This window comes from Gymnoscopelus braueri (genome assembly GCF_963280865.1).
Source record: "Gymnoscopelus braueri genome assembly, chromosome: 11".
NCBI lineage: Eukaryota > Metazoa > Chordata > Actinopteri > Myctophiformes > Myctophidae > Gymnoscopelus > Gymnoscopelus braueri.
Genome location: NC_137613.1, coordinates 46105526 through 46118958, shown reverse-complemented (window position 1 = coordinate 46118958; position 13433 = coordinate 46105526). Strand labels below are relative to the sequence as shown.

Below are 13433 nucleotides of genomic sequence, written 5' to 3'. Positions count from 1 at the left end.
TCAAAAAGAGAAGCAATACCTACACCAAATGACTTTGACAAATATTGTTCATCTTGTTATCTTTGTCTATACAGGAGTTTTAAACACCCATTCGTGCCTGTCCTTGGTCAAAAGATTGTGTAAAGGTTGTTCTAGAAATCCCCCCAGGTATCTTTACATCACAAACAAGCTTTTTCAATCCTTTTGTATTGACAGCAAGGATTATCAAACATGTCCGACTGAGGACCTCCGTGAAGACCTGTGTTTTGTGTGTTTTTTTTGTTCCTGTTTTGTGACAACATAAAAGAGTTCCTTCGGTGACAGGTGTTGTTGACAGTATGGCTCCCAAGAGAACAAACAACCACTCAAAAACCAACGTGCAGGTTCAAATAAAAAGTGGATGAGCGAGAAGGGTGGGGTTGAACAGGGGTGAGTGTTGAGGGTTGAACAAAAAATAAAAGGGGAGGAGGGGGCGACCAATCCACAGGATGGGATGTACGGTAGGGTGATGAAGGCAAAAAAACAAAAGGAACTGAATCGGCTTCAGGTCGGGGAGGAAAAAACTAAAAACAAACAAAAAGGAAGGAGTGGGTGACAAATAGGACAGATCCAAGCACAAGTTCAATACTATTGGATGGAAAAATGGGGGCGGTGAGAACTAGATCAGGTTGATTCAGTAGTTTTAGGTATACGTGGGGAGAGAGGAGGGTTCAGAGTGGGTGTCCTAGTCAGGCATGTATGGGCGGAGGTGGTCCTCGATGTCTCCCACACCCCAGCAGGTCAGCTGGTCCTGGGGCAAGTACAGGCAGAGGCTGCACAACTTGAACACGGTTGCCTTGGTTTTAGGAGTCTGAAAGAGCCATAAAACACAAAATATTAAACATAAAAACTAATTGAGGTTAAAGCTTACTTGTTTTGAGGGGCAAGCATTATGGTTTAGGATTTGGGCATGATATTATAGCCCAAACAGAAAAGCAGATCTACAAGCTCAGTGTGTCGATAGGATGAGTTATGAGCTAGTGGCTATTTTCACCACTTTTGCTTGACAGTCATATTATGAAATATAAAATAACAAGCTTAAGCTCCCCTATATGCAATTTTATGTTCCATTTCTGCCTGAACGATGCTATGGCAAGTTGGCAACCAGGTGAAACATAACTCTCCTACAACTTCACCTATAAAATACAACTCGAATCCAAAACAGTAGAACAACTAGCCAATGAGAGCGTGGCTGGCCCTCTGGGTGATGGTACCAAAGCCATGCACCAAAAAGATTAAGCAGTGTCAGTTCTCATTTGACCAATTTGCCACAGCTACGTGTATTGGCAGAAAAAAAAGAAATGGAGAAAAAAAATCTAAAAAAATTACACAGTAAATGAAAATGATTTTATGCAGCATTGTAACTGATGGGGCACAACATTCACTTGAGGGGGAGGGTTCTGGCTTTTGCCTGGTCATGACACTGGGCCTGCCCTCAGTCACCAGGAGGAGCCAGATGGAACAGAACACAAAGAAATAGTCCCCTTATAAGACGCCATCACACGGACATCATGCAGGCAGGTTGCAAAAGAGCCTGACTGACCGTTCATAAGACGCAATGGAGAAGAAGTTACGTGTAGAAATGCATTTCATCAAACCTTCGGCTGCAGTTTGCCTGCCATTGCGAAGGGAGAAGTCTTAGTGTACTGTGACGTCTCCTTTAATATACTGTATACTCCTTGGTTTCCCATGTGCGATTCCCAAACCAGTTGTTCTCGAAACCCCACTCCCAATCGCTGTGATTGGCTTAGACTCGCAGGGGGACCTCGTTGACGCGACGTTGAGTGAAACAAGATGAGCGCAACCTGTGTGCAACTGTGCATGTGCACAGTCTCAATGTTTGTATACAAATAATTAAGTCTGTAGTTCCGAAACATAGCCGTGTCACCGGGATTAATCATGTGCCATATTTCGCCAAAAACGTAGAATGTTAATGTTGTGCTTAAATGGTCTATGGTTCCTCTGGGATCACTAAACAGCTAAAAGCAAAGGCTGACCAATACCGGAGGGATACTTAAACCACATGAACCCTAGCAAACCCCATTATGGGCATGTTGATATGCAAACCTTCTGCGAAAATAGGCAAACATTCTGTGAAAGTAGCAGATCTACAAGCTCAACTAGCCACTACACATTGAGAGCTTGTAGATCGGCTGTTTTCGGCAAAGAGATTTGTGTAGAGGGGAGAAAAAAAAGGAGTGGACCAATTATAGACCCCTGGGTTAAGTTTAAGTGATCAAGCAGTCTACAGCACAACCTCAGTTGTCTATCCATAATGCTGGTGTCAGACTCACCTGTAAGTGCTGTCTATTCATGAAGAGGAATACAGACTGGGCGGGGTTGTTCAGCACCAGTCCAGCCTTGTCCTTGCGGCCGACAGCGTGCATGAACTGCTTCTCGTAATCTCCGTGATGAAATTCAAACTTGGCCTGTTAATGCAGAGGAAGTTTCATTTACTACATCCACATAGACGTTACAGGATATGCCAACATGTCACCACTTCTGCTATATTGAATGTATAAGAGTTGCACAATACAGTATGTGGGGCATGAGGGCAGTGCAATGTCATCATCGTCAGCAGGTGTGTTTATGTGTATATTTGAAGTGTGGTATGTGTATGAAAGTATTGTATGCGTTTTATTTTTTAACTGCAGGATGTACAGTCCAAAGCATATTTCCCCACAAGGACAATAAAAGTCCAGTAGAATTAGCAGCAAGGAAAATAAACACATCAACCAATTCCCCCAACTTAAGCCCGGTTTTTACTTTGTCATATAATGGTGCTGTGTGCCAAAATGTGCCAATCTACAAGATCACAAAGCGTCATGGCGGCTGTTACGACAGTGCATAAATTGGGCATCAATCGTTATGCCAATTCTCCTGGAACAATAAACTATACTTTACAGCCCCTGTCTCTGCTATCCCCCACAGTTGGTCTTGGGGAGGGTGTAGACCAGTGGTTCTCATGGTGGGCCCAAAGACCCCCAGGGGTCCGTGAGGGTCCATTTGGTTCCATTTGCACACGCTCAGGAGTTAAATTAACATTGATGACATTGGGGATTTTACGGTGTAGATTGGGAGGAACAAAAATGGGGGTCCATGGACTAATGCATATTAAAGTGGGTCTCCTTGAAATTGAATCACTGCTATAATAGCCGTAAAACAATCATTCTCTTACTGGGGGTCCCTTGCATATCTTTTCAAATGGGGGTCTGCGAGCTAATATGTAATTCATTGACATGAAAAGGTTTGAGAACCACACGATACACATGGAGTCAACAGCCGCTTCTTTTCACATGACAGTGAAGAGTTTCACCAGGAGGAACACGCTATCCCTGCCAGTTCCACTGCTCGCGGAACAAGTGCCCCGACCGGCCTGTGGGAGTCACGTCTGCAGAAGTCTGGCGCAGCCAGACAACTATTCCATAATCTCTGAATGCTATATAGAGTCTGGAACTACACGTCCCGAAAGCAGAGAACGAAGTCATTTTCATTTTTCGTCATTTTCGTTCACAAAAATGCTATTTTAAAATATATTTACATTTTATTTTAGAACTTCCATTTCTGATAAGCTGATTTTTTTTAAAATGTATATTAGGAAAAGATTGCAGGACTGTAAAGAGGAAACAGAGGGGCGTCACATCCGCTTTATCCTCTGATAATTTCCGCTTCCGTGCTCCAGACTGTATGAAGGAAGCATTTGAGAATTGTGGGAGGCAACTGTCTGGCTCGCGAGACTACGAGTGCAGTGACAAAAACACCAGAAACCCCTGCCGCCTTTTCACCCATGAACATGGCCAATTGGAGGAAATGAACCCCAGGGTCCAGCAGTGGGTGAGTACTTTTAACGCTGCGATACCCATTTGTCACTATAATGATCACTTTCTACCTGGCGTCCCTATTTTTGGCATAGCCGATTTTCCCAAATGTTCTAAAAATAGCAGCTCTGAGCTTGTAGATCGGCTATTTTCGCCACACAAGACCGTGGATACAATGATAAGACTTCAGCAGACTTAAGGTCCTTACACACCGGCGAATGTGGCGAATATATGCAAAATTCGGACTCGTTCCGAATAATTAAAAGACGCTTTTTCGCTTCGCTTTTCCGCTTTTTCGCGCCATGTACGCTTGCATTGACTTTATAAGGTTTTTTAAAAAAGCGTATTATTCGCACGAAAAAATCGCCCCGGTGTGTAAGGACCTTTACTGTTGCATTCCCAGTGTTGATACTAATCTAGCATGGTGAAACGTTCTAACCTGAACAGGCCTGAAGGGTTCGTCATCGGCCCCTTTCCATCTGGAGAACAGGAGACAGACGATCTTCTCAATGTCATTGCGTGGCCAAAGAATGAAGTCCATCTCCTGTGTGCAACCGATCACATCCTGATGGACACAACATGATGACAAGAACTTAAGTAACGCCTTGTTGATTCCACAACTTCCTTCCTTAATCACACAATTTAAATAAGACAGCATGGCAGGTTTAAGGGCAGCAGCTTCTCAATCTTTGCTGCTTTTATGTTCTAAAGGGTGTCTCAAGTCTGAGTTATACTATGTTACACACCGGCCAATCTAAAAGCTCACTACTTCTAAGATGATCACTGAAGCCTCTGCCAACGTAAAGAGGATTTCTGGGCAGTTTAACATTGTTTTAGCACACTGTTTGTGACACTGTTGTATCTGAAGATCAAAAGTGAAAGTGTGAACTGCAATGAAGGATGCCTACATAAATTACCACAAAGGCCACGTACAAATACTAAATGCTATCTTAAAGAGTTGTGTAGAAATTTTACTCCCCATAGAAACATAAGTTTTAAGTGGGAATGCACACTTATATTGGCGAGATGCCGTTTATGAACTGGAACAGCAGCTAGAGCTTTAAGGGAGCATACTCATACCAAGTCAAATTACGTCAACTCAAAGTTGCACAAGCTGTGCAACTTTATGAGCCGAGCTGAAACCCTGTGGGTGGATGTGGTACTTTATAGTCATTATCGTATATTGGGGACTTTCTATATTGTTAGTTCTTGGTTAATATTAGTAGTCAGAGTTAAGTGTTGTTATTGTTGTAGTCAGTTCAATTTGTTATTGTTGTAGTCAGTTCAATTTGTCACATTAGGTGACATTCATTTCTGGAATGACAACAAATCAATTACATCAATCATCTCGAATCACTAAACCTACAGTGACACGCTGTGATTTGCCTATAACAAATGGATATTTTCCTAGGGATATCGTCTGTCGGGTGGAAATGTCCAAAACTGTTACTTTTCAGGATTCAAATTCAAAAATAGCAAAAGAAGCAAATCTACGCGTTTCGAGCTTGTAGATCTACTACTTTTGAGTGACACAGTAGTAAGATCAATTAGTGCATTAATTTATGGGGAAAAAAAGAATTACAATATGGAGATAAGAGGTTTCTACCCAACGGCAACAATATGTAAAAGGATAAGTGTAGTGTGTACCTGCCTTGTGACACCAGAGAGCAAATATTCTCTACATTGGGGCCTAGAAAGAACATCATCTTAAACACATGGCTCATTGACTTACCCTGCGCATTGACTGGTATCTGGGGGCATGCAATTGCACCACATCTTTTTGCAGGAGATCTATGGAACTCTCAAGGGAGTAGCTGGAATCCCGTACACCTCTGAGGATGTTTTCTTCGTAGTTGTTGGTCATCACTGGCACCACTTCAGCTACCTCAAACAGTGCAGACTTCTTTTTCTGTGAGGACAAACAACAAAGACAAACCATTCCGTCATTGAGTGACACTGCCATAAGAGTTGATATTACACAACAATTTAAGTATGTCACGAGAAGATGCAAGAGATGAAATCAAGGCCAACACCCTCACATGAAATTGTACCATGGATAAGATCCCAGTATTATGAATGCTAACCTTCTCTTTGAACACGAAGGCTATATAGATCTTGAAGTCAAACTGGTCAGCCAAAGATTCCCTTTTCTTCCGAAGCTGAGCACGAAGGCGATTCCTTGTTTGGTTTCTTCGTGAGGTTGGGTCCCCCATGGTTAGATTTTGATGGTAGTGCCCTCGCTTGTACAGAATATTTTGGCTATACACTCACTCTCTCAAAGAGGTGTAGCTAGCTACCCTTTGCAGAAATTATACGTCAAACAACTCTATACTAGCTCTTCAAAATACCCGCTAACTACCAAGTGAAAAAGGAAAGAAATCCAAAACCAATCTAAGTCATTTTCAGATTTGTAAAGGGACTATATTGGGAGGGGGGACGCTTATCAGCATAAGACTACATTTCCTTATTGAGAACTCAAGGATGCACGTTTAAGACATGACTTTTCAATGAGGGCCAAATTAACTTCTTATTCAACAATCCCTAGATTTTAAAACATTAAATTTTCAAATTAAAAAGGGCAAATCAAATTAAATGCACTTATTCTTGGTTGACAGCAAAGGGGCTGATACTACCAAAACCCATACCAACACTATATATATATATACGTTGCTAGTGAAATTGAAGACTACAAAATCTAGCAAGCAGACAAATCTCCTATAGTTGTAGGGGTGGTCATCTCAGAGTCTCTGATACATGGCTGTGGTTTTGTGGCTATTTAAAGTGTTTGTATAAGTATTATTACAGACGGATTGGGGGTTAGGAGACAAACATGGCAGCAGGTAAACGCAGATGCCAGGAGAGGTTGGCATCGGGTAACACCGAAATAACTTGACATTTCTGGTATTTTCGTTTCTGCTCAGCGCCATTCAAGGGGCCTACGGTTGTCGTCGTTTGTCATCGTGTCAAACAGTCTATTCTTAGACTAGCTAACACCCCTCCCTCGAGCTAATCTACGCAACACATTCTCCAACACTAGCTAGTTAGTGAACAAACCGAGTCGACTAGCTACATCTTATCTTTCTGTCGGTTTGACAGTTAACTGGCAGGCCTAGCTTAAACGCGTAGTCATCTTTGAAAAAAGACGCCTTTCTTGTTTCGTTTTCACATCGTTTACGGCTGGTTCATGGTTCCGTCCTGGCCTCTGGGTCTGCGGGGCCGTACGTGTGTGTTAGTGTGTGTGTAAGGGCCGGGACTACCACCACCACGCTGCTACACGTACGGTTGGTCAAACCCGTTACACTACACGGTTTGGTCAGTTAGTCGGACCCGACGTTACACGATTAATCGGTCGACCGTTTCCACTTCGTCGTCAGCATTCTGACACAATTCTTCTGCCACATGGAACCGAAGCCCCCCCCTCGGTCCAGTGTTGCCTATATTATTATAATAATAATAACAACAGGACCGAACAACAGCACGACGATGGGGGAAAAGAGGGGATTTGAACGGTAACAATGAAATGCGTTGTTCTATGCAGTTTTTCGTCGTTGTTGTTTTTCTTCTCCTCTTCGTCGTTTTTTTTTTCCTTCTTCTTTTTCTTCCGTCGTCACAACGTCGTGCTCGCCATGTCAAGATAAAGTGAGCATCCAGCCGCAGTCCTCCGTTCTTTCATCACACAAGCGCTGAGTTCTGTCTCCCGGCGGACCCATCTTCACTGCTCTGCTGTTATTTATCTGTATTTGTCCCGTCGTTTCTTTGTCTGCGTCGTTTGTTTTTGTCCCTATTTCACGGTGGGTAATTATAGGAGAGCGAGCTGCTCGACGGCTGAACGAACCTGCCCCCAAAATGGCCGCGACGAAACACACGGCTACAAAAGATATGACGACACGCGCACCACGTGACCACGCGGGGGGGAAAACAACGGGGTGATAGTAGATCTACAAGCTCACACCGCGTCGCGTTCGCCACGCCTCGTGAGCTTTTAGATCTGCTATCTTTTGCGCCGCGCGACACCGTCGTAGGAGTGACCTGTACATCAGGCACTTTTGGGCATGCTTTTGGGACCAATTCGCTTTGCATGTAGCATATCCGGTGTTTTTTTTTTTTTTACCGGATACGGAAATATTATATAATATATAATATAACAAAGTTATTTGTTTGTTTGTTTTTAGAATACCTTCACAGAATAATAATAATCATGCATTTCAAATATTATGTAATATAAATGTATAATACATTTCATAATGGTTTGAAAGAGAAGTGCCATTCGTAAATGTAGCAGTAAAAATCTTATTTTGATGTTTTGCTTGAACAAAATATGAAAATGCATAATAATCTGACTTACAAAAAGCTATTGAAATCAATCACTTACTAGCTTCTGCATGTTACCATATTTTTGATAGCATACTGCTCCTGGCTCTTGTTTTGTTCTATCAATTGCATATTGAGTTTGTACTGTGTTCTTTTGTGAATACAAAATAATACAAAATAAAACTCCAATGAAGAGAGTCACTTCAACAGAAGATTTCACTGTGCTCCAATCCAATCTCACATTATTCATAATATGACCATTAAATAGTTCCCGGAAGTCCTCTTCGTCCATTTGAATGCACAATTATACATTCATTTTAGGTAGAACTTTGATTTTATGGAATTATTAGCCAATACGTGAAGTTATTTACAATATTGTTCTTGAAATTGTCGTTGACATATTTTAGGCCCTGATTGTATATTGTTTTAAAATAAATGATGTTCTTACATGTATACTTATGGTAAGCAAAAGCAATCATAGCCCATTGTTTATTGATCTTTTTAGAGGGAGGTAGGAAGGGGGAGGAATATTTCAAAATTCAGATTACGTACCATTTATTTAATTCATTGTGGTTTTAAAATCCATCCTCCATACATAAGTCTGCCGTTAAAATGGTACATTAAAACACATCCAGGCAGGATACATTAAAACATATTTAATTCGTTTAACAGCTCCATATTTAGGCAATATTTGGGGAAATGCGTACAAAGGGGATGGGACGGGGGACAACATAGAGCCACCTACTGGTCAAAGCCTGTAATAGCAAGTACCTACTCTTTGTAAAGTTGTACTGATGTATTTTTCTTTAAAGTGTTAAATAGCTCTATAATCTGATCTTTCCAGCTCTTTAGTGAACAGTAAATAAATGTTCAGGTTGGGAAACCAATTTCATCCAATCAGGAGAGAATTCATACAGGATAAAGGGAAATTGGAAGTGATGAAACAAAAAACGAGCAGACAAAACCTGAACTGGAACACTATCAAGCTGATGAATGGGTTATGTCGAAATGAAATTGGCAAGCCACCTGAAAATATGTTTTCTGTTTATTAAAGAGATGGAGAGACAGAGAGTCCCCCGCTATTGAACAAACACTATAGGCCTACCAGTGAGTACTATCACAATATAAAGCTTTAACCTTTTCATAAAACACAGGTTGTTTTAACCAAAAACACCAAGTGATATTTTTCAATCTGATGCCTATAGATAGATAGATAGATAGATAGATAGATAGATAGATAGATAGATAGACAGACAGACAGACAGACAGACAGTAAAAATAGAAGAAATACTCAGATTTTAGTAAGAGTATCAATACTAGGCTACTATAGAAATAGGCCTATTCTGTTACAAATAAAAGGCCAGTATTACACATTTTACTTGAGTGAAAGTACAAAAGTATTGACATCAAAATATAGCCTTTTTTGGGGTAAATTTGTAAAACTACTTTGAAAATAGCAAATCTACAAACTCACTTTTTTAATCCCTACTTCCTTGGCCTACTGGCAGCAGCAAAATAGATTTGGTGTGGATTGGTTTAGTGGTTTGTGAGATGAGCCGACAGACAAGCACACACAGTCAGACAGAACCTCTTCTAGACCAGTGGTTCTCAAAGTGGGGTCTATTTTTGTATTTTAGCCATATAAAGCCATCCCATAAAAGCATGATTGGTTCTCAAAGTGGGTTCTTGGGGGGGTTCCAGGGGGTCCCCAGCAAAAGTAGTTAATATAGCGTCACAATCAGCACAAAACATTTTCAGATGGGGGTCCGTGGCCAAATAAATATCAATTTGGTGGTCCTTGACATGAAAAAGTTTGAGAACCATTGATATAAAGCCTTGCAATAATAGCATTGGCCTTTATACACATTGACCATCTGGACGGCTGTGTTCCAGAGCCTGCCTTGGTGGGGTCACTATGGCCATCAATTTGCCATAATAGGGAGATAAAAAGGCATTGACTTCCCTGATCTAACATAATAGGGAGCAGTGGTGGAAAGTAACTAAGTACATTTACTCAAGTACTGTACTCAAGTACAATTTTGAGGTACTTTTACTTTACTTGAGTGCTTCCACTTTTCTATACTTTGTACTTCTACTCCATTACATCTCAAAGGTAAATAGTGTACTTTGTACTCCACTACAATTACAATACAAAGTTACTTTTTAGATTTAGATAATTAGTAAGCACAATTTTGTAAGTATATATTTGGTGCCAATACTTTTGTACTTTTACTCAAGTAAAAGTTTGAATACAGGCCTTTTATTTGTAACAACAGAGAATTTCTATATTGTGGTATTGATACTCTTACTAAAATCAGAGTACTTTTTCCACCACTGATAGGGACATAATCAGGCAAGGGCTTCCCTGATTTGCCCAGGCATACACAGGCATCGGCCTCCCTGGTTGGCCAACCCCTCCCATCCACTTCATGGACTGGTCAAGCTTAGCCGGATGTTTGTGCCATTATATTAATTATGAGTGGTAGCTACTCGAGCACAGAAAAACACCATTCTTTTAGAGAGCAACACTCCAGGATTCCTCGTGTCTGCCCTAATGAAGGCCACCTTTGGGCCGAAACATGTTGGCAATTATTTTACTTGTTCAATTATGAACTAAGCCTTACATTAAATCAAGTGCCATGGATTCTTTTTTTGTTTTTGTATGGATTTTTCCACCCTCTTGGAACCACAGACCACTTCTAATACCTCTTCACAAATCTTGAACGCCGGAGCGCTCTTTTTCTCAAGTTTCTTTACTCCAGGAATCCAATTTGATCCCAGTTGGTGCTGTTTTGTGAAATGTTTCGCTGGACGGTGCATTTGAAAGACGCACCAAAGGGGTTCCGCTCCGGTGCTGCTGTAGCAGTCGGAGGCCAAGTCTACTACTTCGGAGGGTCCTACAAAGCAAAGGGTCAGATTGAAGTGCACATCTTCAATACAGTGTCTTTACGCTGGATGAAACTGCCCCCGCCGGTGATAACTGGAAGAGGAGAGCTTCCCCTTGAGGTTCCCCCCATGCGCTGCGGCCACACAGCTGTGCTGATAGACGATATCGTCTACATCTGGGGGGGACATTCTAGCCCGTGGATGTACAGCAGCGAGCTTTACACATTCGACGTCGACACCCACAGATGGTTCAATCCAAAGATTTACGGGAGTGTTCCGGAAGCAAGGGACGACCACACGGCCTGTGTCTTGGGGAAGGTCGTGTATATCTGTGGAGGATGCAACGAGCTGAACGTATACACTAATGACGTCTACAAGTTGGACACCGCCACAATGGTCTGGTCTCTAATCAACACCAAAGGCATTCCGCCGCCTGCTTCATCGTGTCACTCTGCCACCATCATCGGGACAAAGATGTTTGTATTTGGGGGCTGGGGGGGCCGGTGGGACCACTACAACGACATCAGAGTGTTCGACACGGAGACCAACTGCTGGCTGAGCACACCTTCTGCACGGCTTCATCCAGAGGAACGCATGGGTCATTCAGCCTTTGCCTACGATGGAGAGCTGTACATATTCGGTGGCGACAAGGTTGACCAGGACTTCACGGATTTGTGGAAATTGAATCCCGGGATCTTCTCCTGGGCGAAGGTTGTGCCCAAAGGGAGTGGCCCGTGTGCAATGTCCAACATGTGCTGTTGCATGGTGGGAGATCGTATCACCCTCTTTGGAGGGTGTTACACACCGGATGACCTGTACATCTTAGACTTAAGCCCTAGTCTGCAGACATTATGCAAATTGGCAGTTATCCAGTACGGTCTGGAGCAGTCCGGACTACCACATGACATCAGGTGGGAACTGGAGGCCATGACAAAAAACAAAACAGCGAGCATGTGAAGAACACATCAGACTGATCTACCATATCATATACTGTATGTAGGAGTGCCGAGTCGTGGAAAAAGTACATTTCTTTCCTTAAGTAAAAGTGTCAATACTGTAATGTAGAAACTCGCAAATAAAAGTCTGGTAATCAAAATGTACTTTAAGTACCAAAAAGTACTAATTATGCACAATGTCCCGTTTCACAAGGTATCATAGGTATGAAATATTTTGAGAATAGCAAGTTGTGAGCTTGTAGAAGTTTAAATAGGGCTGAAGTGGTTAATGTATTTTTTATAATAATAATTAAAATCTACAAAGTAACTAGTAACTAAAGTAACTAGTAACAAAAATGTGTCTCAGATGTAGTAGAGTAGAAGTAAAAGTATTGAAAACTTGAAATACTCCAGTAAAAAAAAAATACTGTACCTAAAAAAAAGTACAGAACTTGAGTACATGTAGCCTACTGTGCAACGGGAGTGCCATTATTTTAGTCACATTATTCCATTCACTCAAAGCATTTTATATTGCTCATTTCCCTGTATGCCTGTCTTGATCTGAATAGCCTGAGGGTAAGGAAGGAATTACTTCCTTTATTAGAGACATAAAAGGTCCTTATAATCCATCTGCATTAACAGGCCTACTCTGCCCATCTCAGTGCAGCTGTCAGGACCTTTGACCATCCATCAGGTCTCTCATCCGCTCAAGACGTGCCATTATTATACTGTATGTTCTTTTCATTGGTGGAAAGTACATTTACTAAAGTACTGTACTTATGTACAATTTTGAGGTACTTTGACTTTACTGGAGTATTTCCTATTTTCAATACTTTTACTTCTACTCCACTACATCTCAGAGGCAAATATTGTACTTTTACTCCACTACAATTATTTGAAAACTTTAGTTACTAGTTACTTTTCAGATATAAATTATCATATTATAAAACATTCATTAACCACTTCAGCCCTATTTTATACATAGGCTATTAGCCGATCTACAAGCTCATAATGTGTCGCGACGAAACGTGTTGTGAGCTTGTAGATCTGCTATTTTCAATCATTTTAGTATTACTTTTGGTACTTTAAGTACATTTTGATCCCAATACTTTTGTACTTTTACTCAAGTAAATGTTGCCATTGAACATAGGATGGTATACAGTCAGAGATGTTAACTACACAGTTATTAGTATGATAAGCTTGTTTAAAATGTTATTATTTTTTTTTTAGAAAAAAATCATTAAATAGATTATTTCGATTAACTCTTTGCACCCCTTGTTTTGTTTGTAACTTAAAGCATTTTTTAATATCTAGAAAAGTGAGAGAGTCTGACGTATTATTATTAAAGCTGTTGTTACATTAGCTTACGGTCAGCAAGTAGTTTACAATATCATTATAGCCTTAGCATTATGTTTTCAGGAATAGGCTTATCTAACTATTGTCAAATTACTTTTTATCAGTAATT

The 13433-nt window shown here is 41.1% G+C and overlaps 1 protein-coding gene and 1 long non-coding RNA gene across 2 annotated transcripts; one reads left to right on the top strand and one right to left on the bottom strand.

Moving 5' to 3' along the window:
• Positions 1 to 440: 440 nt before the first annotated feature.
• Positions 441 to 7689, bottom strand: cUnh6orf62 (chromosome Un C6orf62 homolog). The gene is made up of 5 exons (XM_080442003.1): positions 5921 to 7689; positions 5569 to 5745; positions 4276 to 4401; positions 2313 to 2447; positions 441 to 829 (listed from the first exon to the last, which is right to left on the bottom strand). Exons 1-5 carry the CDS (start codon positions 6047 to 6049, stop codon positions 704 to 706), a joined length of 693 nt encoding a protein of 230 aa, XP_080298129.1. The 5' UTR covers positions 6050 to 7689; the 3' UTR covers positions 441 to 703.
• Positions 2464 to 3767, top strand: LOC308095079. Its single transcript, XR_013934028.1, has 2 exons — positions 2464 to 3012; positions 3052 to 3767. It is a non-coding gene; the product is annotated as an uncharacterized lncRNA (long non-coding RNA).
• Positions 7690 to 13433: the final 5744 nt, after the last annotated feature.

Excerpts from the sequence above, each read along its gene's own strand:
- cUnh6orf62 (XM_080442003.1), bottom strand. The coding sequence starts at position 6,049 with ATGGGGGACCCAACCTCACGAAGAAACCAAACAAGGAATCGCCTTCGT. Across the intron at positions 5,746-5,920 it reads CCTTCGTGTTCAAAGAGAAG|AAAAAGAAGTCTGCACTGTT; the intron begins GTTAGCATTCAT and ends TTGTCCTCACAG. Across the intron at positions 2,448-4,275 it reads AACCCTTCAGGCCTGTTCAG|GCCAAGTTTGAATTTCATCA; the intron begins GTTAGAACGTTT and ends CTGCATTAACAG.